The 27,989-nt window shown below is 45.8% G+C and overlaps 2 protein-coding genes and 1 pseudogene across 3 annotated transcripts in view; 2 read left to right on the top strand and 1 right to left on the bottom strand.

The window, feature by feature from the left end:
* Hk2 (hexokinase 2) overlaps positions 1-27,989 on the top strand; it is a 63,577-nt gene that overhangs the window by 19,240 nt on the left and 16,348 nt on the right. The window contains exons 3-8 of one of the 2 annotated variants that reach the window (XM_029559429.1): positions 14,121-14,269; positions 21,513-21,632; positions 22,343-22,438; positions 23,057-23,156; positions 23,450-23,627; positions 27,645-27,800. In XM_029559429.1, the coding sequence (XP_029415289.1) occupies positions 14,121-14,269; positions 21,513-21,632; positions 22,343-22,438; positions 23,057-23,156; positions 23,450-23,627; positions 27,645-27,800 (799 nt within the window). Of the gene's footprint in view, positions 1-14,120; positions 14,270-21,512; positions 21,633-22,342; positions 22,439-23,056; positions 23,157-23,443; positions 23,628-27,644; positions 27,801-27,989 lie in introns of both variants that reach the window. The other variant, XM_008824729.3, reaches the window with a different exon arrangement.
* Positions 4,010-27,989, bottom strand: part of LOC108490275 (Alstrom syndrome protein 1 homolog) — a 49,939-nt gene continuing 25,959 nt past the window's right edge. Inside the window, exon 3 of the mRNA XM_029559431.1 lies at positions 4,010-4,130. Coding sequence (XP_029415291.1) covers positions 4,090-4,130 — 41 coding nt within the window. The 3' untranslated portion in view covers positions 4,010-4,089. The remainder of the gene's footprint in view (positions 4,131-27,989) is intronic.
* Positions 20,189-20,718, top strand: LOC103726980 (annotated as a pseudogene).

Here is a 27,989-nt window from a genome sequence, read left to right as displayed (position 1 = left end):
ATAGCCATGCCTTGATGGTCACAGCTGTAAGCTATGGCAGCTACTCTCTGGCCTGCTTGTACCCATGCCCTAACTGCACATTCTGTATGCATGTTGGAGAAAAGTGTTGTACGTATTATTCTAGATAGTTTCATGAGCTCCATGGAAAAGTCCTAGAAGTCCAAATAAACATGTAGAAAATGTGAAGGTTAATAAAGATGTGGAAACCAGGACCTGTTGAGCTTTGTTTAATCTCCTTCTGGATACAGAGTCTCTCCTTCATGGTACCACCAAGCAAGAGATCTTTATTATACTGGTGGAGATTAAAGTGGGGAAGGAGACATGAGCAAATATCTATTCACCTCAGATAGAGGGTAAGGGTTAGGTCCCAGAAGGCCTTGCATGCAGGCCTGAAATGTAGACTCTTCCTTCTGTAAACATGGTAGAGATGATGATGGAAGAGTCTGAGGAATGTGAGTAGAATCTTCATCTGTATCAGCATGGGTTGGGATGCCAGGGAGAACATAATCATGGCCATGGGGTGGGTGTGATGGGCAGGGGAGAGAGAAGAGTCAAAGCAGACACCAGGAGGTTAGGCCCATATGGCAGCTTGTCTGGCAGCATCCCTAGAGAGGTAGGTGGAACTGAGTTTTGGAAGGACTTTCACTTGGCTTGTTCATCCTCACAGGAACCCTCCATGTTCTAGATGAAGCAGCTGTGAGGTCCATGAAGGGTGGGGAACTCAGGGGGGTACTCTTCATCTAGGAAAAGGAGAAAGAACACAGGGCAGGGGAAAGACCAGGAAGCAGACTCTTTAGAACCTGAGGGAAGAGATAAGGCCAAGAAACCAGCCAGTGGCCAGACGGGTGTGGATGAGGCTTCCAAAGCAGATATTCGGGGTTGGTGCTGCAAAGGCAGGTTGGTTCTTGACTTTCCATAACATTTGTGTCCTTGAGGCTCATTTCCTGAGAGTCTCTGGCAGCCTGGTTTGTCTAACAAGACTATGTACAGTTCCTAAAATAAGCACGTTTGCTGAAGCCTTGACCCAGCCTGGCCCCGGTTCTGAGTGTCCTACCTTGTCCAAGGCCATTCTCTGAGTGTGTTCTCAGCCTTCACAGAGGCCCTTGAGATGGGGGAGGGAGGCTGGGAGTTCTCCCTGCTCTGTCCTCTAGATTGGCACATTCACTGTTCTCCCTCTGACTCAAAGCCATGCTCACTTCTGTGTTTCTATTTGACTTTCTGATAATTTTGCTGGCTTCTGAAGGACAGCCTGCATTTCACTAAGTAAGCTGAAGAAATGCACAGTGTGGGCCAGGGACCTATCCTGAGCACTTACCTGTGGTAATTCAGCTACTTTTTGCAAAATGTTGCAAAGTAGATTATTAATTTTTTTTACATTTGTTTATTTCGTTTAGTGTGTTTATATGTGTGCATCTGTGGAGGTCAAAGGGTGAATTGTGAGAGTTGGTTCTCCTTCCACCACGTGGGTCCCGGGGCTTGAACTTACGCCATCAGGCTTGTCAGCAAATTCCTTTACCCACTTTCCAGTCCCCCAAAAGATGATTTTTGTCATCTTTTTAGGGTGAAGCTTGGATGATCAAACAGTTTGTCCAAGGTCACACTGATAATGACAGGCTGAACCAGGTGTCACACACATACACACCAGAGTTACTAGATGTGTGACTGGGCCTGCTCATGCTTGGGCCTATGTACTCAGCCCTGGGGCCAAGAGCAAGTGCTCAGCTAAAATGGTTTTGAAATAAGATTGGGATTGATGGTTTAGGTTGTATTACAGGCAGGTGACAAGTGTCATATATGATGATTCAGCAATTCCATTTCTAAGTCTGCATCTTGAAAAAGCTTCCATGAGAATCCAAGAACACCAATAATGTTCTTATCAGCATGGTTTAGAATAACACTATATTGGAAACTGGTGTGTTTATGTGAAGAAATACTGCATGCTACATAAATGAGAATATGTAAGGATGGATCTCAAAACATCAAGAGTTGCCAGGAGATACATACTTCCTGGTAGGTGGAGATAAATAAAAAAAATTTCTCAAAGCATTCTTGCACTGTTTATGGACACATGCATCTTAAAATTATTGAGACAGAAACTTGACCATGTATATCACATAACACGGGGGCTGTTTCTGGGAAGAGAAAGGAAAATGGAACCAGGGAGGGGAACTTGAGGAAATACGAAGTTGTTAATACAGAGGCCTCAACTTCGTGCTTTGCTTATGCAGGCCTGAGTTATGGGATGAGGAGTTGGACACTCCTCAGTCAGGTCAGTAAAGACCATAGAAATGAAGAGTCTTCTTTTGTTGGAACCCTAGTAATATGCCAAGAGGAAAGACTGTTGTGGAGAGATGGGCTCCCCTAGATAGGGCCACAGATAGCCATGGGCCTCACTGTTGCACCTGTGTCTGGCCAGGGCTGCTGTGACGATAGCTCTTCTCTCTCAGTGAAGGCTGCGGTGCTGCCCAGCACACAGCCTGTGTCAGAGCTTCCTTTCTCAACCTGTTGGTTTCAGTGTTTGTTACTTTTCAAATCAGAGGAATTTGACCTCGAATCTAAAGCTGTTCTCTGGAAACAATCTTCAAGCAGTAGCTTTCTTACTTTTCTGGACTTGTATCCTTTTGAGGGTACGTATACAGAAATCTTCACATATGATGACACAGACTCAAGGACCCTCCTATCCCCTCTCTTCTTTCTACTTGATCTTAGCCAAAAGGCTGAGAAGTGATTTGTTTGTTTGAGACGATTTATCACTGTGTAGCTGAGACTGGAACTCGCTCTGTAGCTGATGATAACCTTGAACTTCTTTCTGATCCTCCTGCTCCCCCTTCCCGAGGGCTGGTATTACACATGTACCACTATGTCTGGTTTTACAGGCAGCCCTAATCTATGCTACTGACTGTGCAGGTGGTTGCAGTACCAACCCCTAACCACGTGACTGTCAGGGGGCCACCACACATTTTGCAAAGGTTTAGCTTTTCTGTCTTATGAAATGCAGAGAAGCCAGCCCCATGCAGTAACGCACATACTGTCTATACTAGGCAGTTTGCATAAATTCACTAAAACTACGAGACCAAAAATAAGGTGATTTGGGGCTGGAGAGATGGCTCAGTGGTTAAGAGCACTTGCTGTTCTTCCATAGTACCCAGGTTTGGTTCCCAGCACCCACGTTGGTGGCTTACCTTGTAACTCCAGCTCTAGGGGATCTGATGCCCACTTCTGACCTTCAAGGGCACCCACACACTTGGGCGCATGCATACACACACACATACATACACATGAATAAAATTTTATTTATTCGCTTTCATTTTATGTGTATGAATGTTATGCCTGCATGTGTGTAAGTGCACCTGTGTCATGCAGTGCCCAAGGAGGACAGAACTGGAATTATGGATGGTTGTTAGCCACTATGTGGGTGCTGTATAGTAAGGCAGAGTCTTACTATACAGCCCCAACTGGCTTGAAACTTGCTATGTAGTCTGGGCTAACCCCACAGAGATCTCCCTGTCTCTGCCTTCAGAATGCTGGGATTAAAGGTATACTCCACATCTGGCCTGAAAAGTCTTTTCAATAAAGTCTCCTTGCCTTGGTTAGAGTGCTTGACAGTACCATTGTGTGTCTTAGAAGGCAGTGCCAAACCCATCATCCAGGACTTCTCTCCTTCCTTGAATTGTGACTTACTTTCATAGTGAATGTTCTCTCCACCATTTAAACAGACTTAACTCCCTGGACAGGGAATGATGGTGACAGTGGTAGTGATGATAATGATGGTGAAAACGGCAGACATATTAAACGCCAGGTCCCATGCTTAGAGCACTCACTCACAGCGTCTTGTATTGAACAGAAAAAGTATTGTACAGAAAAAGAAATTTCATTTAGGGGGAATAGGCAACTTGCCCAAGGCATACAGCAAGCAAGTAGCAGCACTGGGGTTTCAACTCGGACAGCTGCCTGCCAGAGCCCTGAAGCCAGCCACCATGCGGCTTTATGCCTCATGTGCCTACTGCACGGTTAGTACAATACATTCATTCTTCTTTTGGGAAATCAGGTCTAGCTCTTCAGCTTAGCCCACAAAGTCCTCTTTGAGGTTCAGTGCTCTGTGAGTCGTGGTGTGTCCAGCTCCTTGTACCCTGTTTTTGAAGAGTGAAAATTGTCCTCAGGGAGACAAAGCTTACGCAGGTGAAATAATTAGAAAGTGATACCAGGCAGTATAATGTAAGTACACGGTTTGATAAAGGGAACCTGGCCCAGGGATAGGTTGCCGTGGAAGCAGCTGAAACCCTTCCTTATCTCGGTTGCTACGTATTATACCAACATCTATGCAGGACCGCCTAAGTCAACAGCCAGCACACGAGCAAGTTAATAAGTGGGTTCATATGGTGCCAACAGTCCAAACAAAGATTGTGCTGATAGCCTCCATATAGTGGATGGGATTAATGTATGGTGGGCATTGGGCCAAACACCTGATCCTTTTTTAAAAGGCAGTCTCCTGTAGCCCAGGCTAGCTTCAAAATCGCTTTGTAGCCAAGATGATAGCCAAGATGGCCTTGAACTTCTGATCCTCCTGTTTCTACCTTCTACTTTCTGAGTGCTGGGATTCCAAGTGTGCCCCACCAAGTCTGGTTTTTGTGATGCTGGGTATTTCACCCCAGGCTTTATGCATACTAAGCAAGTACTCTACCAAATGAGTCACACTTCAGCCGAATCCTAGAACCAGATATGGCAGTGACTGGTAGTTCCAAGTACACAGGAAGTTTGTGCCTTGAAACGGATGTCTTGTTGGGTTACCTCTGTAGGACCAGGTAGCACATCCTCTAAATCCTCTTTTCAGTTATGAGCCAGGCATGGTGGTGCACACCTTTAATCCCAGCACTTGGGAAGCAGAGGCAGGCAGCTCTCTGTGAGATGGAGTCCAGTTTAGTTTATATAACGTGTTCCTGGCCAGCTGGGGCTAGAGGGATTGTCTGTCTCAAAAAAGCCAGAAAAACAAACAAATCAATTGGAAATACACGCCACACATTCTTATGCCATGGATGGGTAAAACAAAGCCATTTCATAAAGGTTCAGTCCCCTGGGTCCACTGTAGGGCAGGCAGGGGCAGGTTTCTTTCCTGGCATGGACCAGTTCAGGAACTGAACGTGAAAGTCTGCTGTGTGTCTTCGAGAGACCTCAGAAGTGCATGGCTGCATGTGTCAGGAATTGGGTGACCAGGAAGGGCTGGGAGTCTTTTGTATGAATCTATTGCAGTCCAGTCATTCATGTTTGCCTAGAACTATATCATCTTCACCATAGAAAGCCCAAAGTCATAGGCAGCTTCCGTAGTGAGCAATGCAATCCGGGATGGCTGACCTCCCTCATCTGGCCCTAGAACCCAGGCCCTCACTACTGCTCAGCTAGATTGTCCCCAGCCTTCTAGTCAGCCTCCTTGGCCTTAAAGCACCCCTGGCAGCACTATTCAAGCCACAGATCTGACCTGCTTGGGAGCCAGAGTCTTTGGCGGGAGCATTTTCTGGGTGCTTGTAGCCATGCCCTGCTAGTACTTGTGGCTTGTCATATCAACCCTATGTTGTAGCTACTTTCCACATGCCATATTTTGGCAGCTATAAATTGGTGCCAGTTCATAAGGCTATACCAGGCCCATGTCCTGACGTGCTAGATAGACACTATGAACTTCCACATACGTCACCCCCTTCTCTCCATCTGGCAGCTTCCTGGCTCACCTGTTGCTCCTGAGAAACTTTCCTCACTTGAGCAGAAATCCCATCCCATCCATCCCTTTCCCCTTTCTTCGTGATGAGTCCGGCTGGGCTGAAGAAGCAGCACTGCGCAGATTTCAGTAACTGTCTTCCGAGCTCACTGTGGAAGCAACTAATGGCAGAAGGGGAAGTGTCTGGTTGCAGGACTTAGAATGGATTCAGTTTTTGACTCTTAAATGAGTAATTTTTTTTAGCCAGATGTGGTAGTTCACCCCTGTACTCCCAGTACTTGGGACGGTGAGGCTGGACGAGTGCCGTGATTTTGAGGCCAGCCTTGGTTACAGGTGAGTCCCTGACTCAAAAACAAAACAACAAAACAAAACAAGAACCACCAACAGAAAAAACAGGGCAGGCAACGTGGCTCAGCGGGTTTAGGCACTGACAACCAAGCCTGATGACCTGAGTTCAATTCCTGGGACTCACATGGTAAAGGAGAGAACAGACTCCTGAAAGATTTCCTCTAACCTCCACACTCACATTAAGGTTATGCACGCGCGCGCACACACACACACACACACACACACACACACACTAAACAAATAGATGTAAAACAACAGTTCCCTACAACAAACAAGAAAACAAAACAAAATTTCTTGAAATGATTTTTTCCCACCAATGATTGGGAGTGCACCTCAATTAGCCAAATGAAACCTTACAGTGAAGGACCCCATAGAAGACACACAGAGAGAAGAAGCAAAGCCGAGAGTGAGGGCGCAGGAGGTGAGCTTCTGTGCTGGCCTCTCTTCATGCATGCCACAAACACACCCTGCCACCTTCAGGGTGACCAGAAGCTGGGACACTGGGGCACCCCTTGTTTTGAAGGGGTTCCCAGAGCCCATCCTTTCGATGTAACCTGATTAATTGCCTGCTGTTAGAGCTTAAGAGCTGTGCTCCAGCTCCACCCCCAACCAGGACACTGCTACTTCAAAATACAAGACCAAACAAAAACCTTTCGCAAGGCACTCATAAAAGCACTGGTTGACCCACTGTGCTGAGCTCATGATGAGAGGAGAAGGTGGCAGTCTATTTTAATTAATGGCAAGTGCCTAATGATGAAAATAGACCATGTTGAAAACTTCAGCTGGCCCTTGTCCCTCAGCCTTAAAAAAAAAAAAATCCCCAGATGTCAGGTACCAGGTCACCTTGTAACAATTTTTTAATAACACTAGAGTGATGGGTTACCCAAATAAATTACTGATGTCACATTATTTCAGATGACACTACCATGTTCAGATGGCTAGCCAAGTGCCATTTTATAGCCCAGCCTTTCCCTGTGACAGGTGTTCCCAGGAGAAGTTGGAACCCCTTTATCTCATTGACCTTATGTATCTGACTGGGGGGACTGGAGGGGGCTGCTCAATCATCTGTAATGGGAAATAAGTCAGCAAACAAATGGCTGGAGGGAACAGCTTTGCCCTTCTTACCATGTTCAGATGGCTAGCCAAGTGCCATTTTATAGCCCAGCCTTTCCCTGTGACAGGTGTTCCCAGGAGAAGTTGGAACCCCTTTATCTCATTGACCTTATGTATCTGACTGGGGGGACTGGAGGGGGCTGCTCAATCATCTGTAATGGGAAATAAGTCAGCAAACAAATGGCTGGAGGGAACAGCTTTGCCCTTCTCTGTTGAGCCTGTGGACCAACACCATTTCTTTTCGAATCTTTTTTTTTTTTTCCAAAGAAAATTGATGGCCCTTCTTTTGTTGGAGGGGACAGATTTTATTTTTCTTCCACAATTTATCTGTAATTAATATACTTTGATCATATTCCTTCCTCTATTACCTTCCTCTATTACCCTCTCTTATCCCCCCACCCTCCCACCAACACTCTTCCCAACAAGTCTCCCTCCTTTCATTTCCTTTTTGGGCGGGGTGCCCCACTCCATTGTTAGGTCTCCCTGCATGAACATGGGTCAGGGTTATTTACTTGAGCAAGGACAGCTTGCCAGTGGTTATACCACTGAAAAATATGATCTTCCTCCCACCCCCCCACAACCATTCTGCCTATAGCTCCTCAAGGAGGGGTGGGTCCTTATGAGTCGGGAGGATCTTCTGCAGCGAGGCCTTAAGTGTTCCAAACATTCTGCAACGTGGATACAGAGGTCTGATATAATCATACAAGATAGTGCCTGTTCTTCATGCATGCACACACATGTGTTTGCAACACACACACACACACACACAGCACCTTTAGCTGGTTCTGGGTTCTATAGTAGAGAAGAACCTGTCACCTCTCAAATGGCTGTGTACCACATCTTACTTGCCCCCATCCCTCCACTCAGTATGGAAGATCTAGTCTGGGAGGACAAGGCCATATTGTAAGCCCAACGGAGAAGTCTGGTTCCCAATAAAGATGGGTGTGCCTTTGCTTCCCTTTTTACTACTTTATGGCTTCCAGGAATGAGTGCCACGAAAGATGAAGGTGTAGTCCTGAGGGACAGGCACAGGCTTTGGAGTCATAAGTCTTGTCTTTAAACCAGAGCTTTAATTCACCTGACTGTGACCTTAAACAAATGACTCAACTTCAGAGATACGGTTACACTTCCCTGTCAACACCCCAGCTCAGGGGCTGCTGTCGCTTCCAAGTCTTCTGCTCTTTTCTTTGAGAATGAAGAATTCCTCATTTGAGGGTTTACAGCTTTCCAATGAGCAACCTTGTTGCTCACCATAGAAAAGTCCTTTGTTAGTAGGCCAGCCCTGGATCTGAATCCTGGCTGAATCACTGAGCTTTGATATTCTCTTTCATAAATGGGCATTATGATGCCTTACTGGATTTTTGGGGATCAATGAGATAATGTCTATTGACAAAAGACCCATTGCTTAATAAACCTTAGTTTCTACATTCTGAAGTCTACTAATGTCTTATAGCTGCCTCTGTCTTTTCTTTGTTTCATTGCCATAGTAATCCAGATGAGATGAGAAGAATCTGAACTCTGTGCTGGGGACAGAGAGAGGAGGGAAGGGTCTTGATTGCATTTTACAAAAGGGTCATAGAAGAACATAGAAAAATTTGGGGCTTTTAAGGTGGCACAGCCAGTAAAGATACTTGCTACCAAGCTTGGCAACCTGAGTTTAATCACTGGAATTCACATGGTAGAAGGACAGAATCTACTTCAGGAAGTTGTCTTCTGATCGCCACAGTATATACCATGTCATGCATATCCCCTCCTGCTCCCCATGATGAAAGGAAGAAAAAAAGGAAGGAAAGAAACTAGAAGAATTTGGTATATTTTCCGCTACCCCAGAGCTGGGAATTGAACACGGGCCTTTCACATACTAGGCAAGTGCTCTAAGCCTTTGCTGTATCCCCAGCCTCTTTTTATTTCATACTAAGTCGGGTGTGGTGGTGTACGCCTTTGATCCCAGCACTTGGGAGGCAGAGGCAAGCAGATCTCTGTAAGATTGAGGTCAGCTTGGTCTACACAGCAAGTTCCAGGCCAGTTGGAGCTACAGGGAGACCCTGTCTCAAAAAGGCCACCTCTCCCCAAAGAAAACAAATAAAATAAGTATACTTACAAGCACTCAAGAAATTTTATTCATGATTACTTGTGAGGGGTGAAGAAGAAAAGGTATGCTTGCTTTTCATTTTGTCCGTTTGTATACCATTTCAACTTTCAAAAAACCAGTTCATATTTAATTTTATTTTTTTGAAAATTTAAATTACATTTATTTATTTAGTGTGTGTTTGTGCTCAGCCTGAGTGTTCTGTCATACTTTGTGAGTTCTAGGGATCAAACTCAGGTTGTCAGTCTTGGTGGCAAGCATCTTTGCTTCCTGAACCATCTTGCTCGCCCGTATATTTATTTTTTAAAAAGTTAAAGTTGTGATCCAGTGATAACAGTATACTTAACAAAACGAAATGTCATCTCTGACCTGATGATCTGTAAAAATCTCACAGCTAATAGTCAAACATTTTAATGAGTGAATTGTCATGGAATAAATTTAATATGAGGCAGTGTTGCCTCAAATAGCAACTGTAATTACTTAGAAGAATATTCTCTCTCGCTCTTACTGAGTTCTTTGCTGTGTTGTTTTGTAATTTTTTTTAAAAAAATTATTTCTTTATTTTATGTGTGTGAGTGTTTTGCCTGCTTGTGTGTAAGTGTATCCATGTCCTGCAGCGCCCTCGGAGGGCAGAAAAGGGTGTCGGAATCCCTGGAACTCGAGTTACAGATGGTTGTTAGCCATCATGTGGGTGCTGGGTTTTGAACCTGGGTCTCCTGCAAGAACAGCCAGTGTGCTTGACTGATGAACCATCTCTCTAGCCCCTGTTTTGTAACTTTAAAAAAATTTTTTTATTTACTATTTTTATTTTATGAGTATGAGTGTATTGCCTGCAAGTATATAAGCGTATCTGTGTCGTGCACTGCCCACGGAGGTCAGAAGAGGACGTCTGATCCTCTAGAATTGGAGTTACGGATGGTTGTTAGCTGCCATGTGAGTGTTGGGAATTGAACCTGGGTGTTCTGCAAGAGTAGCTAGTGCTCTTAGTCGCTGAGCCATCTCTCCAGCCCGTTTTGTAATTTTTTTAAGTTATTTTATTTTTAAATGTGGACATGTACAGTGTCCATGGAGGCCAGAAAAGGGTGATCAATCCCCTGGAGCTAGAGTTAGAGGTAGTTCTGAGCTGCTTGACATGGGTGCTGGGAAATGAATTCGTGTCCTCTGGAAGAGTAGTATGTGTTCTGTTAAGCCTTCTCTCTAGCCCCGGCTTTGTGATTTCTTAAGAACTCTCTCTCTCTCTTTATCTCTCTCTCTCTCTTACCCTAGACAGGACTCAAACTCACTATGTAGCTGTATTAGTTACTTTTCTGTTGCTGGAGTAAAAATATCGTGATCAGGACAATTTATTGAAGGAAGAGTTGGGCTTACAGTGCCAGAGGGACAAGAGTCCATCATGGCAGGGAGGCATGGCAGGAGGCAGCTGGAGCAGACAGCTGAGCACGCACATCTTCAAGCAGCAGGCACAAGAAACAAAGAGACAGAAAACATGGCTCTCTGCTCTCAAAGTCTGTCCCCCAGTGACGTGCTTCCTCCAGCATGACCATACCTCCTAAAGGTTTTATAACCTTTCCAAAACAGTGCCCCTAAATGGGAACCGAGTGCTCAAGTACTTGGAGCCTACAGGGGGCACCACCACAGTCTCTTGAGACTAACTTTAAACTGATTCTCCTGCCCCAGCCTCCCAAGTCCTGGGATTGCAGGTGTGCATCACCATGCTAGGCTGAACAATCTGCTATTGTCAGAGCTTTTCTCCTTCCCTGCCTCAGGTTCATAGATGAATTTGTCCCCACATTCACATGCTCCCACAAACTGTATTCCGGACTTCTGAAATGTCTTGGAAGGTTCCCAGTGGAGGTAGAACTCCAGCTATAACTAGCAGTACATTGATTTGGAGTGGCCCAGGAGTTAGGAGAGGAGCTCTATCATCAGATGGCAATGATGGATAATGATATGGACAGTGGCAGTTACTGGTGGCTTACTGTGTCCATACATTCACATGTATCCTAGTCCATTTTTCATGTAAACCTCACAAGTGCTGGGGGAAGTCACATTGTAAGCTGTGAGGCTGGCCACTGCTGAGCCAAAATTCAGGACTCCTGCCCACTGTCTGTAAGGTCGATCATTTGTACCCGCTGCTTTGTGGGGGACAGTCATACATGATACAGAGATTGGGCCCTAAAAGAAGGTTCCCTCCATTGTACCTGTGGGGTTACCTTAGAATTTCTAGAATCATGGGGCTAGAGTCACCTGCCTTAGATTCTGAACTTAGAGAACTCAAGCCTTGCAGTCATGTGGATGGTGTACTGAAGAGGAAGACAGGTGTATTCTAAAGGAGCCCACAAAGAACACGCGGTATGAGTGTCCCTGGATTTTCAGCAGTGCTTTATTATTTGTGGTTTCCCTTTAGTCCAAAAGTATAGCAGAATCACATTCCTGATGGAGCCATGCTGGGCTGAATCCAGCTGGGCTGGCCTCGGATGAAAACCAACCAGAGGCAGTGCCTGCTGCCTCCGTCCCCCATGCTCTCTGATTCAGCAGATCGTGTATGTCCTGGGCCCCAGAGTGCTGACGAGGCAGTTTTCATCTTTGATTTTCTCTTTTATCCCCCCTGACACCACACCACCACATAGCGTTTCCTAGAATCTGGCTGGGGTCCCACTGCCAGGGGAGATTCAGAATTGGAGTGTCTGGAAAAGTTGTCCGTGGCCATGAGGGAGGAGGCAAAGTCACCCCAGAGAAGACTGGCATTTCTGTAGTGACCTCTTAGTGAACTGGCACTGGGAGTGGGTGGAAGGGATGCCTTCAGATGGCAGGCAGGGAATGGAAAATTAGTATCCATGAGAGGAATTCTGAATTCACCAGGGCTGCCTTTTCCTGGAAGGATTTTTATTGTCTCCTTTGCCATTACAAGCTTGGGAGCCTTTTCTGAGTAGATGTGAGACAGTGTTGGCTGTGATTCTGGGTGGAAAGTAGCTGGCGCTGAGTGAGTGTGTCTAAAGTCCTTGCCGCTGCTCTAGGTGTTGGAAACATATTTAATGCTCTCATAACAACCATGCAAAGTTTGATGTTCCCGTTTTAGAGATTAGAGGTCCAGGGTCCCTGTGGACCTTGGAGAGACCAAATTCCATGTGCTTGGGGTGAAAGAGGTGCTAAGACCCAGGAATTTGTTTTGGCTAAAATGTAACCAGGCAAGTCCTCTCACACAGGTAGTATGGACTTCAGGTCAGCCTCAGAAAAGCACTGCCTCTGACTATGTGTGAGTGAGTCTTGAGGAACCTCTGGTGAGTGATGTCTGTGCCCAGTGTCCGCTTTGCACTCTAGTAACAGGGTGCTGCAGTCAGGAAGCTGGTAAGATGTTGCCTTCCTGGGGGCCAAGGAGCTAAGGGCACCAAGGAGACCTGGGCACAGATTGAATCTTTAGTCCATAGTCCATTTAGTCAGAAAGAACATGTCCCTGACACTCTTGACCAGACCAGAGTTTCAGTGTTGACCAGCATGCCAGTAAGTGAATCCCCCCCAGAAATTAACCACATCCTTTTAGAGAAACTGAGGTATAGGTCCCTGGGCTGCAGGGACAGCCATCATCAGTACAGGAGGCTGCAGGGTGACCACCTCCTGTCCTGGCCTTCACAGCCCGCCATTCTGGCCCTTTTGTGAGCTCCATGCCTCTTCAGCACTTTCATTCTGTGCCTACAATGGCTTCCCTGAAGCAGGCTGTAATAGGCCAGAATCTAGATCTTTCTTGTCTGAGCTGCTTGTTTTCTGGTGGGAAGAATCTCTGCCTTCCAGGTGACACATGAAGGTGGGACCCATTTGTGTCTAGGGAAGTTTTTGAAATTTACTACCATAGTCTTCATTCTGTCACAGCTCTGGCTGAGTGCCCAACACCTGTCTTCCACACTGGGCTCAGCATCTTCACACACTCTGAGAAGCCTGATATTCTCAGTCCTTGGTGGCAGTGGTAGGGGGAAACACCTGTTTGGCTTCTTTGCTGGGCCTCTGAATTTATAACATTGAACTTCCAAGTCACTCAATCATGTGACTACCTCGTCCCATCACAGGTTGTCACCATCATAGTATGCAAACATTAAAAGTCAATTTTGTGTAGTGGTCACAATTTGACAGCAGGCTTGGGACCTGCGTACGTGCAGCAGTGTGATGGAGAGATGAACAAAACCCAGGTATAGGCCCCTGGCACAGGACTTCTTGGGAACTAGAAGATGCCTGGAGACTTATTGAAGTCATTTAGGAAATAGTCTTCTGAGGAAGTGAGAGTCCATGACTGGATATGAAACCATCTCATTGGTGATGTGAATTAAAAAATAAAAAAAAATATGCTTATCATTAAGAAAGTAAAACATTGGCCTTGGGGGATAACTTGGCTGTTAAAGGCTCAGGCTAACAACCAAAAATAAGAAAGTAAAACATAAAGCTGGGCATGATGGGTCATGCCTATAATTCCAATACTCATGAGACAGAACCAAGCCTGGGCTACATGGTGAGACTCTCTCAAAATAAAGGGAGAGGAAGGAAGGGAGGGAGGGAGGGGATAGTGTACACTTTTAATCCCAGTACCACTCAGGCTGAAGAAGCATGCAGATCTTTGTGAGTTCAAGTCCAGCCTGATCTATGTAGGGAAGGAAGGAAGGAAGGAAGGAAGGAAGGAAGGAAGGAAGGAAGGAAGGAAGGAAGGAAGGAAGGAAGGAAATATGTGTAGAAGAAAAGTAAAACCCACTGGCCACGCAATCACAAGTGACTAGTGTTTATGGAGCAGGCTCGGGCTTTGCACTCTTGACTGGTTTCCATGAGGCAATTTGATATTGTCTTTTCCCAAATTGACAGTGGCCCCTCCTTTGTTTACAGAACATGGAGAGTTCTTAGCTCTGGACCTTGGAGGGACCAACTTCCGTGTGCTCCGAGTAAGAGTGACAGACAATGGCCTCCAGAGGGTGGAGATGGAGAACCAGATCTATGCCATCCCAGAGGACATCATGCGTGGCAGTGGCACCCAGGTACAGCCTTCCTCTCGGGCAGCAGCTTATCTACAAACACCTTCTCTGAGATATTCTGTGATTTCTCTCTCCATGGGAGGACAGTCTCTAGGATGTCTGGATACCAACCTAGCTAGCTGTAGAGTTCCCTGTGCAGGAGCCCTGAGTTTTCCAGCAATATTTTGTACCCAGAGGGCACTTGGTAATAAAAGTAGCAACAGATTGACTGGCAGGGAGAGGTGGACCCTTCTAGCTGTGTTCCTTCCACTAACCAGGCTGCTTCTAGAAAAGGAATTCTGATTGTCAGCAGAGCAAGGGAGAGAGATGTTTCCAGATCCTTTGTCTCTGTATGTGACCCTAGGGGTAAGCCTGCTTTCCTGTCTTAATGCTGGGATTGGAGAAAGAGGCTGGGTACCTGAGCTTGTGGGCATTTTTGTGTCTTAGGGCTGCAGTGTAATGGAAGGAAGAACACGGGGGAGAGGCTTTTCCTGCACCTGCACAGTGTCCTGGGACAGCCCGGTTGTGTGAGTGGACATAACACCTCCTGGAGCCTCAGTTTATCTGTCTGTAAAGAGACATGATACAATAATAGCTAGATCGTGGGGCCAGCCAGAGAGGAGGTGTATTTAGTGTTTCACATCACATCTGGCATGAGCACTGGTGCTTCCTGTTCCCCATGGGGGTTTTGCCCATTCTTCAAATTGTTTTTCCTGTTCTGCCCTGGGTCTCAGTGGCCAGTGATGGCATTGTTCCCCTTTGTGAGGAATGTCACCTTTTCTTTCCTTTGTCTCTGTCTCATTCTGAGCCCTGCTCCCAGATGACAACTATTTGAGAGCAAGAAAAAACCAAGAAGAGCACCTGAAGTTTGGTTGGGACTGTGAAAAAGACTTGCAGTGTTATAATGTGTTGGGTGGATTCTTTGTTCATCTCTAGATAACCACATAAGGACCATCTCCCCTCAGCCACATAAAGGACCCAGGAAGGGTCCTTGTAGCTTCCTCTCCAGAGCCTGGCAGGGCTCAGGACTTCCACTGACAATGCAGTGTGTCCACCAACCCAGAAAGCAAATCTGTTTTGAACATTCAAGATCTGAGTAGTTGAAATTTTTACCTCAAAATCCCTAGACCAGCAGAGCATGGCACACATCGGTAATCCCAGCCTTTGAGAGGCTGAGGCAGGAGGACTGGAAGTTCAGGCCAGCCTAGGCTACATAACATGACCCTGTCTTCAAATGAACAAACAAAAATAGCTAAGATGACATTTGATTTTTAAAAAAACCAAAACCAAAACTACCTAGGTAGAAGGTATATTTCTCTTCTATTTTTAAAATTACATTTATTAATTTTTGTGTGTGTGTGCATTTGCATGTGTGTGCATGTAGAGATCAGAGTGCAACTTGTGGCATTCAGTTCTCTTTCCACTATGTGGGCCCCAGGAATCCAACTCAGGTCATCAGGCTTGCAACATGCTGAGCCATATTCTTTTTTAAATCAATCAATTAATTTTTATGTATATGAGTATTTTGCCTACATGTCTGTGAGTACACCAGCAATGACTTTGGAGGCCAGAAGAGGGGTTCAGATCCCCTGGAATTGGAGTTTCAGTCAGTTGTTAGCCACTGTGTGGGTGCTGCGTATGGGTGCTGAGAAGTGAACCTGAGCACTCTGCAAAAGCAGCCAGTGCTCTTAACTGCAGAGCCACCTCTCTAACTCCTGAACCATATTCTTTTTTGTTGGTTTTTGTTTTTTGAGACAGGGTCTCTCATAGCCCCAGTTGGTCTGGAACTCATCATGCAGACTAGGTTACCTCTGCCTCCTGAGTGCTAGGTTTAAAGGCATGCACCACCACAACCCACCTATAAAGTTTTGTTTTTTTAATATTCCCAGCACTTGGGAGGCAGAGGCAGGTGGATCTTTGTGAGTTCGAGGCCAGCCTGGTCTACATAGTGAGTTCCAGGACAGCTGGGGCTACAGGGAGACCCTGTCTCAAAAAAAAAAAAAAATTTCTTGGGGTTGACACCCTCTTCTGACCTCCTTGGGCATTGCACACATGGGTGTATTTACATATATGCAGGTAAAACACATATAAAATGAAAATAAATTTTTAAAAAATTAAAAATTTTTTTTTATTGCTTTTTGTGTTTTTTAAAGCTTTATTTTATTTTTATGTATGTATGTATATATGAGTGGGGGGCGTACCATTGGAGGCCAGAAAAGGGTATTGGATCTCTTGGAGTTATCAGTGGTTGTGAGCTACCCAGCATGGGTGTTGGGAACTGAACTTGGGTCCTCTGGAAGATCAGCAAGTTCTTAACTGCTAAGCCATCTCTCTAGCCCATATATGGGTTATATGGGTTTTTGTTGTTTGTTTGTTTGGAGACAGTCTTATATAAGCATGTTGGCTTCAAACTTGCTATGTAGCCACAGCTAGCTTTGAACTTCTGATCCCTCAGCCTCCCAAAATACTGGGAATACAAGTACCATATCCAACTTTAGATAGGTTTTGAGTAAAAAAAAATTTTTTTTTTTTGAGACAGAGTCTCCTGTAGCCTCAGCTGGCCTGGAACTCACTATGTAGACCAGGCTGGCCTTGAACTCACAGAGATCTGCCAGCCTCTGCCTCCCAAGTGCTGGGATTAACGGCGTGTGCCACCATGCCCGGCTTGAGTAAATTTTTAAAAAGCTATATAATAATGAAACAGAAAACAAACTAGAAAAAAGTTTGAGTGTCTGTATGTCCTAAAGCAGCAGAAAACGTTTAGAAAACAGACTGTAAGGAAATACAGGAGGCTATTTTAAGTAGTATGATTGGTGCTGTTTTTCCTATATTTCGACCCCTCTCCTTTCAAGTGTTAGGTGTAAGTACTTTTATTATTTATTTAACTGTGTGTGTATGAGTGTATGTGTGTGAATGCACATGCCATGGCTCATACATGGCAGTCAGAGAGATAACCCTTAAAGAGTGTTTTCTCTCCTACCATGTGCATCCTGGCAATAGAACTTGCTTCATCAGAGCAAGACTAGCCAGTATAAATGTTTTAATTAAACAAAAACAAGTGGGTTTTAAAAATAAAGACCAAATTGTCAAACCCCAAACTTGTAAAAGTCCTTGAGGAACTGTGAACCTGGGCAAGGTGGGGTCTCTGGGCAGAATCTGTCTTCTGGTCACAGATTTTTATTTCAGAGCATTGGATGGCAAGCCGGAAAAGCAACCACTCAAAGGTGTTTTCTTTGGAGATAGGCTTTAACGTGTAGCTCAGACTGGCCTAGACTGCACTGTGTAGCACAGGACAGCCTCAGCCTCATCATCCTCCTCAGCCTCCTGAGTGCTGGGATCCCAGACACAGAGCAGCACACCACACTCAGGTTTGTAGAGTGTATGTTATGGGAAGAGGAGTGAGCAGATCCTCAACTCAATAAGGAAGAGGAAACATTTGGTGCTTTAAAGGCTGATGGCCTTTGAGCCTTTTTATGGCAGGAAGGTGTTGACTCTCCAGCATCTTATCCTTAGATCCTCATCTAACAAGAGGAGGCAATCATCCAATTCAAGGAAGCATTTGTTCCTCTAAGAAGGTTTTCTAACCCTGCCCTGGCTGAGGGACCTTTCTGTAATGGCTGAACCGTTTTTTTATCAGCCCTGTGCAAGGCACCCCCCATCCAAAGCAGTGAGAATGTCAAACATGACTGACCAGCTGAATTTAGTTTCATTTCACTTTAGACAGGCTCTTAGTAGGTAGCCCAGGCTGACCTCACACTCTCCTTCCGCCTCAACCTCTTGAGTATAGGGATTTCAGCCATACGCTGCCATACCAGCACAGGTGAATTTGTAATTTGTAAAATTCTGATTAATTGAAATAGCTACAGATGGTTCAAGCTGACTGTCGGGGGTGGGGAAGTATATGCAACTTCCTTCTGCCTACTTTCTCTGCCACCTCTGTGGGGAGGACAGCTGGGGAGGAAGCAGTGGTCAGGGCTCTGGGTTCAGAAGCCATCTTGCTCTTCCCCCTGATAAAGAACTGTCCATTTCTCTTCATTTTCCATGGTTGCTTGATGTCTGCACAGCTTCTTTCTTTGGATAAAACTATTTGTCCTAAGGGGTGTGGATATAGATAGCTCAGTGGTCGAGTGCTTGCCCAGCGCTCAGGTTCAATTCTCAGCACCACCAAAAAAATTAAGCATTTGTATTAAAGACCTGTTTTGCCAATGATCAGGAACAAGGTGCTATGAATTTGTTTTAAATGCCCCAGATTTATTTCAGCCTCCCAGCACAAGAACAGGACTTGCTGAATCTCTCTCTAGAAACCCTATTTGGGGCAGCTGTGGTGCCACATGCCTTTAATTCCAGCACTCAGAAAGAGGCAGAATCTCTTTGAGTTTTGAGGGCAGTTTGATCTACATAGTGAGTTACAGGCCAGCCAGGGCTGCATAGTGAGACCCTGTCTCAAAACAAAACAAAGCCCTAAGCAAAGAGAAAACAAAACCAACCAACCTCATATTTATATATTAAAATTGCTTTAAGGGAAACTGGCCAGATGATCCTCTTGGTGACAGAGCCCTGTCCTGGCTGTGCTTCTTGCCTTCGATTGGAGGTTGAAAGTTCAGCATCAGCTTTAACGCTGCACAGGACAAGACAACAGGGCGGATCCTGTGGGGAGTTCCATGAGAGCTAGCTCCTTCCAGATTTGGCTGGCCTCTTCTTCCTGACTCCCCACCTTCTGCTGGTCCTTAGACATTAGGGAGCCTGTGGGCTTGTCAGCTCCCTTGAGTGCTCAGATCTTATGTAAATGTAAACAGTGCTCTGTAGTTGTTTCAGGATCACAGAGAAGGCTTGTTAACAGATTGCTGAGTCTCCAGAGTTTGTGTATATGTGAATGTGCGTGTGTGTGCATGCATACTTAGAAATTTCATTTTCATATGTTCTCAGGTGACAGGTCAGGATCACACCTTGGGAATTTTCTTTTTAAGATTCTATGTATTGTGTGGGTGTGGGTCCGAGCATAAGTGTGCAATGGCACTCCTGTTGAGGTTGGGATAATCTGTGGGAGTCAGATCTCTCTTTCTGCCATATGGGTGGGTCCCCAGGATGGAAATCAGGTATCAGGCTTGGCAGCAATTGTCTTTACCTGCTGAACTATCTCACCAGTCCATACTTTGGGATCATATCTTTAGTAGACTCTTCTTTGCATCTTTATCTTTTCTTTTTTTTAACATTTATTTATTTGTGTATGTGCACCCACGTGCCACAGCACTATGTGAAGACCAGAGGACAACTTGCAGGAATCAGCTCTCTCTCTCCACCATGTAGATGGGCCCTAAGCTTGGCATTAAATGCTTTAACCCACTGAGCCATCTTGCTTCTCCTAGAAAGGAAAGGGTAGTTGTTCTTATCCACCCCCACTTCCTTGGTTTTGCCACTGGGTCCTCCTGGCCCTAGGGCTCTGTTCAGTCTCTTTGGCCTCTGTTTACTTTTTGTTTTAGATGGCCCCTGCCTGAAAGCCTCTTAGCACTTGGAAGGTCACCAGCTTCGGACTGCTGAGAAGGCTAGAAGGAAGCTGCTGGTTGTGAGCGCTGGCCTGGCTGAAGGCTGCACAGCTCTCTCCAAGACTGAGGGGCTGTGGGTCCTGCCCAGTGTAGTCACAACTTTGACAGTGCCCCATCTGAAAAACTGTCTTCTGTTTTGAAGTTAGGAAACAGAAATAGGGGCTGGGGAACTGGCTCAGCACTTAAGAGCCTTTGCTGCTCTATTAGAGGATAGGAGTTCAGATCCTAGCACCTACATCAAGCAGCTCAAAAAGACTTGTAATTCCAGGGCCAGAGGATCTGATACCCTCTTCTGGCCTCGGTGGGTATTTGCATACACAAATGAGCAGGCACAGGTTCAGACACAGACACACACACACACACACATACACACACACACACACACACACATACACACACAGATTAAAAAAGAAATTAAACAAAAAATTAAACCATAACTAGTTGGTGCCGGGCTCTCGCCAGCCGCTAGCTGGAGCCACTCACCTCCGAGACCTGGAGTTGGAGCGGCAGTGCGGAGAAGCGGTCACCATGCCTTTGGCTAGAGATTTGCTACATCCATCCTTGGAAGAGGAAAAGAAAAAACATAAAAAGAAATGGCTAGTTCAAAGCCCAAATTCTTATTTCATGGATGTAAAATGTCCAGGTTGCTACAAGATTACTACGGTTTTCAGCCATGCTCAGACAGTGGGTCTTTGTGTAGGTCGTTCAACAGTGTTGTGCCAGCCTACTGGAAAGGCCAGACTCACAGAAGGCTGTTCATTTAGAAGAAAGCAACACTAATGATCTATACAACTTCCAGCGTTTGTGTTTTCTCACAGAAAGCCTTAAGTTCAGTTACTCTACCAAGACCATATAATTATGTTTGATTTTGTAAGCTATAAATAATAATCTCCTATTTTGGTGTCAATTTTTCAATAAAGTTTTAATTATGGAAAAAAATTAAACCATAACTAATTTCTTTGAATTGCCCACAGACGATTAGATTTCTAGAATGGAGAAAAACTATAAAAGTTGCTTACCTTTGTAAAGTCAGTCCATTGAGTGCTAAACTACTTGTCAACAAGATGGGCTTCCTATTCCAGAAAGATAATCAGCTGGACTTCCATGATGCCCAGCAGAGGATGCACTGATCTCAGTGGACTTTCTGATAACTTCGACCATGACTTCCCCTGACTCATGGGGTTCTTTTGACAGACATTCACATAAATGGTTTAAGTGTAAGACTGTCTAGTGAGGCTAACTAGCATGTACCTTTGTACTCATTGACCAGTGAGTCCAGGTGACTCTGAGGTGGGTACGGATGTCATTTCCTTTTAGTAGAAGAGCAAATGAAGATAAATGCAAATTCAATTGGCTCCTTTTTGTGTTATTTTTCTTGTTGCGGTGACAAAATACCCAACAAAAACAACATAAGGGTTTGAGTTCGAGGGTACAGTTCACCACTGCAGGGAAGGCACAGCAGCAGGTGCCTTCATGTTTGGAGTTCAGCTTTCTTTGTCCTTAAGCCTGGGACTCCAGCCATGGGATGGTGCTGTGTACATTTAGGGTGGATCTTCCTACCTTAGTTACCTGAATCTAGAAACTCCTTCACAGGCATGCCCAGAGGTTTGTCTCCTAGGTGATTCTAGATCCTGCCAGGGTGACAACATTAACTCTCACACTCCCTCTTTCTCCTCTGTGCTATCCTGCCTCCCTGCTCATCTTCCTATTTTGTATATCCATAGCTGTTTGATCACATTGCTGAATGCCTGGCCAACTTCATGGACAAGCTACAAATCAAAGAAAAGAAGCTCCCCCTGGGCTTTACCTTCTCATTCCCCTGCCACCAGACAAAGCTCGATGAGGTAAGATGGGCTCTTTTGAATGTTTTTGAGGTTTCACTCTTGTGGTTGTGAGGATGGAGAAGGACTCCTGAGCCATCTATAGCTTGCTGTGGTGGTGGCACTGAGGGGTTTTGTATATGAGGTTTCAGTATTGAGACTTCTGTCCTGAGAAACTGTGTATGTGTAAGTATGGGAGGATGGTGAGGCCAGGGTGTTCTGTCATCTTCCTGTCCACACATGCATGGTGTCCTTATCCTATGCAGCTCAACAGGAATGAGAAATTAAAAACTCTGTTGCTCTAAATGGTCTTGAGAAAGATCCTTGAATGAAAGAAAGATGCCTGAGAGAACTGGGGATGTAATTCACTTTGTAGAGTGCTTGCCTAGCATTCACAAAGCCTTGACTTCAGGCACAGGTATCGCATAAGCCAGGCATCCACCACCTGCATTGAGGAGGTGGAGGCAAAGGGTCAGAAATACGAGGATATGCTTCCTATTTGATAGCATGTTCCACTTCTTGGAGACAGTGAATCATGAAAAAACTCACTCATGCACTCTCCTGTCCTAGTCTATGGAGGAGCCAAGTGTCTCCTTCCTGGGCTAGTTAGGAAGCAATGTATAAAAATTCAACCACGACTCTAGCCCAGTAGCAGAGGGCTCTGCTAAGGATTGCTGATGCAGTGTTTGCTCTTTTAGTAGGAAATTGATATTCATTCTTTGGTCCTTTTCTAGAGTTTCTTGGTCTCATGGACCAAGGGGTTCAAGTCCAGTGGTGTAGAAGGCAGAGATGTGGTGGATCTGATCCGGAAGGCCATCCAGCGCAGAGGGGTGAGTAAGCAGTGGGAGCTTGTAGTCTACAGGCTCTGTCGGGTCCACACTCTGAAGTCTTTGTGCTCTGACTCAGCAGGAAATGGTTTTGTAGAGCTCAAGAACTTTTCTTCCCTGCCATGTTACCCATTGATTTTTCTACGTGACAGATGGGTTTCGAGGTTTTGAGATTTGTTTGATGGAAAGTAACCTGAGCCTTGGTGCAAGAAAAACCCTTCTGTCCTTAACCTGAAGGCTGTCATTGTCAAGTAGGATTGTTGGCATGATTGACATGAGGGAGGAATGGAGCAGGCAGATGACAAACTAAAGATCTATTGGTTATGGGGAGGTTTAGAGAGAGAAGGAAGAGGGAGGAGGAGGGGGCGAGGGGGGTTCTCAGTGCTATGAAACAGATGTCAGACCTGATAACTTCACCATTGAGGTGGGGAACTGACTGGGGAAAGGGAGCAAGATGCTGCCTGGTCCGCTGACTTTGGCGCCTTCTTTGGCTGTGAGTTGGGTTAGTAATAGGCTGCACTGTCACATCTGATCAGCGAGTGAGCCTTGCTCTTTCTCCATCTTCACATCAGTCTTCCCTTTGTGGTGGTAAAGGTCACACACTCCTATTGATCCCCACAGGATTTTGATATTGACATTGTGGCCGTGGTGAACGACACAGTGGGGACCATGATGACCTGTGGTTATGATGATCAGAACTGTGAAATCGGCCTCATCGTGGGTGAGTGAGCCCGGGTATGAGGGCCTGTGCTATCCAGTGGGGGAGGCTGGGAGGGACGAGGGGATCCATTGCTTGAGTGTTTCCTCCTACTCCATATTTGAAGATAACAGTGCAGCCAGGACCTATGGAGTTGGGGGTGGGTAATAGAGGCCTGGCCCTTGTGTTTGGTTTTTCCAGGAGGGTGCAGGGAGGAATCTTAGCCCCAGGCAGACTTAGGACAGTAGTGTACAGAGTTGGGTGGGAGAAGACAGTGCAGGGGGTGCTGAGTGGTCCCTTGCTTTGGCCAGGCACAGGAAGCAATGCCTGTTACATGGAGGAGATGCGCCACATCGACACGGTGGAGGGTGATGAGGGCCGGATGTGCATCAACATGGAGTGGGGGGCCTTTGGGGATGATGGCACACTCAATGACGTCCGCACCGAGTTTGACCGAGAGATCGACATGGGCTCACTGAACCCTGGGAAGCAACTGTAAGTGGGGCCTTCCTATGTGGGGCAGAAGTGGGAACTGGCAGGCTGGTTACGTTTCTGTATTTATTTTCTTAACATTGCCCCCAAAGGGTTACCTTGGCTATCGGAGTATTTGTGACCATAAATCACAGAGGGGCTTAAAAACAGATAAACCAGATCGCCCTTCAAAACAGTTGCTTCTGTTTGTTATTTTGAGATAGTCTTGCTAGAACTAGTTTGGTACTAGTTATGTAGCCCAGGCTGGCCTCAAACTCAGCAGCAATTGTCTACCTCAGCCTCCCAAATGCTGAGATTAAAGGTGTTCGCAGAACAGTCACTTTAGAAGGTTATATTCTGTTTCTATCTCTATAGATAAAGTATGAGCCACATGAAAAAAGGTCACATTGAGATGGCCAAGATGAGGGTCTCTAAAAGTTCCCTTTGTAGCTGTCACCCTGTTACTGCCTAGGGGATAAGGTGCTTGGTTTTATTTGGTCCTGGGGCTAGAACCCAGGGCTTTGTGTGTGCAAGGCAAATACTCTACCAACTGAGCTTCATCCTTGGACCTGATTTAAAAAAAAAAAAAAATTATTTCTTGCTCACAGAGCCCCAGGGCTTTCTACCCTGGCTGCAGGCGGACCAAGTCCTGTGGGATAGCTGCCAAGGAGTCCTTTGGTCCTTCAGCATGGGGCTGTGGTCAAGCGTGGGTGGAGTACGGGACCCAGCATTTTGTATATGCTGCGACCTGACCAGACTTAGTTTTCTGTTATTTTTGATTCTTACACATTATTTTGTTCTTGAATTTGCCAACTGTCCCGGCCGAAGATCTTGAAACAGTATTGCTGCAAGAGCTGACAGGCACTTGCAAAATCTTTTTGAGCAATTTGCCACCTCTGTGGTTTTCTTGGTGTTGTGACTGTTTTAGGAAAACTTTGAATTCTGGTCTGTCTTTGTAAAAACTGTAAAAACTGGGGCAGAGGTGGGTAGCCTGTTTCTTTATTGCAAACGTCCTTACTTCCTTAAAGCCCACGTTAAGTCCCAGGCTCTTCTCCAGGTTGAAATGCGAGTCCCTGATTGTGTCTACTGTGGGTGGTGAGAGGTTTATGAGCTGAAAAGTCACTCACTCAATGCCTGTCTCTTAGTGAGACATACCCATGCCATTTTGATGAGCTTTGTGCCCTTGGAAGTATCCAAAGACAAAATGGCCACCCAGGCCCTGGCAACACAATTTTGACTTATCCACAGACGACGGACAAAGATTGGGAGGGCATCTTCCAAACTGTTAGCTGGGGTGACCCGGAAGTCATGCTAGGCAATGTCATACTATAGACCCCCTGGCAGTAGAAGGCTGCTCTCAGCTGCCATAGAGCCAACTTTGTAGAAACAATTTCATAGTGTTGAGGCTAGGGAGTTACTCAGACTAGGGGCTGTATTGGTTTTTTGGGGGTTTTTTTTGCTTTGTTTTGTTCTTTATTTTTGTTTTGAGATAGGGTCTCTTGTAGTCCAAGCTAGGTTTGAACGCACTATGTAGCTAAGAATGACCTTGAAATTTGGATCCTCTTCTTGATCCTCCTGATTGCTGGTGAATGAAGCTGTGGATGAGGTCCAGGATTTTGTGCATGCTAACCAAGCACACTGTACCAACTGAGCTGCATTCCAAGATGTGATTTTTTTTTCTCAATTGTTTTTTTAATTTCTGAAAAATTTAAAATTCATTTTATGAGTGTTTTGCCTAGATGCTTGTAAGCACACCTGTGTCATGCAGTGCCCACAAAGGCGAGAAGAGGGTGTTGGAGCCCCTGGGACTGGAGTTAAACGTGGTTATTACCTGCCATGTGGGTGCTGAGAACTGAACCCAGGTCCTCTGGAAGAGCACTCAATGCTCCTAACTGCAGCCATCTCAAGACAGGATCTCACTATTCCCAGGTTAACCTGGAACTTTTTTTTTTTTTTTTTTTTTGGTCTTTTTGAGACAGGGTCTCCCTGTAGCCCCAGCTGTCCTGGAACTCACTATGTAGACCAGGCTGGCCTTGAACTCACAGAGCTCCGCCGGCCTCTGCCTCCCAAGTGCTGGGATTAAAGGTGTGTGCCACCACGCCCGGCTAACCTGGAACTCTTAATCTTGCTTCGGCCTTCCAAGTGCCGGGAATGCAGGGTGCCCCCACCAGGCCTGGTTTTGCTTTGGTATTTTCAGATCACTCTGTGCTTAGAGCCACGCTGCCAGCTCTCCCTTTACTTCAGCCCTGCCCTGTGTGGCTGGCTTTGGGTTTGAGCAAGTTACATCCTGAGTGCTGTGAGCAGCCTAATTAGCATCACAGCCCATTATGCATCCTCTCTTTCAGACCCAGCTTCTTTCTGAGACATCAAGGGGCCTTTGCCAAACAGCTGATTTCCAGGATTTGAGTTGCTCATGTGGTCCTAGAGAAAAGATTGATTTCTAAAGGAAGCAGTGCCATCTAGTGGTGTAAAACTAGATTATTGGAATGTTTGGGGGCTGGTTTTCTTCCCTCCCTCCCTCCCTCCCTCCCTTCCTTCCTTCCTTCCTTCCTTCCTTTCTTCCTTCCTTCCTTCTTCCCTTCCTTCCTTCCCTCCTTCTATCCTTCCTTCCTCCCTCCCTCCCTCCCTCCCTCCCTTCCTTCCTTCCTTCCTTCCTTCCTTCCTTTCTCTTGCTGCCTGCAAACTTTCAGCCTGTTCACTCCCAAATTCTTCTCCTAGCCTGCCCTGGAACTTTGTGCCATCGTCCCTCCTGCCCAGCTTGTTTTCACCTTATTTCTTGGAAATCCACGAACAGGGGAAGGCAATGTAGGTGGATTTGAGACAGTCTTACGCTGTAACCCAGGCTGACTTGAAACTTGCTATGTAGCCTAGACTGACCTTGGACTCGTGGTGACCCTCTCAAATGCTAGGATTACAGGCAAACGCTGCTATGTCTGGCTATAAGATCTTATTTTAAGAGAGCATTTTCTTGCTTGGTGTGGTGAAGTGTGTTAGATTTAGGAGAGCAGAAAAAGGAAGGAGTTTAAAGTTTAGAAATAAGAGTCAGAGCCAGACCTGCAACAGGCAAGGAATGTGCTCCCTTTTTTCAGGGAACCCAACAAAGGCTGATAAACCCTTCTGTGGAATAAGAGTATCTACATCAAAGCAGGGAGCAGTCTAGTCTTATATAGGAACTCTGCTGCACACAACTATGAGTTAACTCCATGCCAGGGTCTGGTGTCTTTGAGGGTCTCTTCTCCCAAGGTTATTTTCTCAGGCAGGCGGGAGAGTTATCTACAGCACTAAAGGAGACAGGTGGGCTCCCTAAACAGTCTCTCTCAGTTCAGAGAGTGACCAATTGATAAGGCTTGAGCAAGGCCAGGCTGCCAATTTAGGGCCAATTAACCGCTTTAAGGGATTTATGGCTTTCCCTAATGAGACTTGTGGCTCTTCTGCAATTCACACATTCTATCAAAATGCATCAAACAGGAGGGTTGCCTTGAGATTGAGGCCAGCCTAGCTTACAGTGGTGACCCTATCTCAAAGAGGCAAAACAATAGCAACAGCCAAAACCCCCACCAACAAAAACATTTCTTACTAAAAGTATGAGTTTTTTCTTTTCTTTCCTTTTTTCTTTTCTTTTCCTGAGACAGGATCTTACAAATCTTAGCCAGATTCCTTGCCTCTACCTCACAAGTGCTGGATTACAGGCACTGACTACCATGTTTGGCTCTGAGTAGACTTTTAAATAATCTTTCTCCAGTATGAAACTCAAGTTACCTCAAGTTCAATCTGTTCCAGAATATTCTGTGCTCCCTTGTGTTTCATTGGGCTGCTTAAGGCCCATTCATTTCCATAGTTTAAATTTGGCCAGCCTGAGGGTTAGCCCCAGCCCCACAGCTGCTATAGCCCCCTGAGCTGTTATACTCACACCCCTGTGATCCTTAAGCCTAAGTGTATCCTTACTTGTACCCTGATTTCTAAGGTATCCTGGGGTCTTGTGTATGTCCGTCACTGGAAGAAGGTTGATATATGTCTATTTGATGGTCTGTCTCCCTGCAGGTTTGAGAAGATGATTAGTGGGATGTACATGGGCGAGCTGGTCAGGCTCATCCTGGTGAAGATGGCCAAGGAGGAGCTGCTCTTCCAGGGGAAGCTCAGCCCAGAACTCCTCACCACTGGCTCCTTCGAGACCAAAGATGTCTCAGATATTGAGGAGTAAGCTCTTGACCCTACCCCTTGTCTGCTCACCAAGTCTCCATAACTGGGCAAGAACTGGGGAATGAAATGCGAGGGAACTGGCTTTGAGATTGGAGAGAGAGAGAGAGAGAAAGAGAGAGAGAGAGAGAGAGAGAGAGAGAGAGAGAGAGAGAGAGAGAGAGAGAGAGAGAGAGAGAGTGACACAGA

The sequence above is a fragment of the Nannospalax galili genome, unplaced genomic scaffold (assembly GCF_000622305.1).
Source record: "Nannospalax galili isolate Female #2095 unplaced genomic scaffold, S.galili_v1.0 scaffold389, whole genome shotgun sequence".
Classification (NCBI taxonomy): domain Eukaryota; kingdom Metazoa; phylum Chordata; class Mammalia; order Rodentia; family Spalacidae; genus Nannospalax; species Nannospalax galili.
The sequence above is the reverse complement of the archived record's forward strand: the minus strand, read 5'-3'. Positions and strand labels throughout refer to the sequence as shown.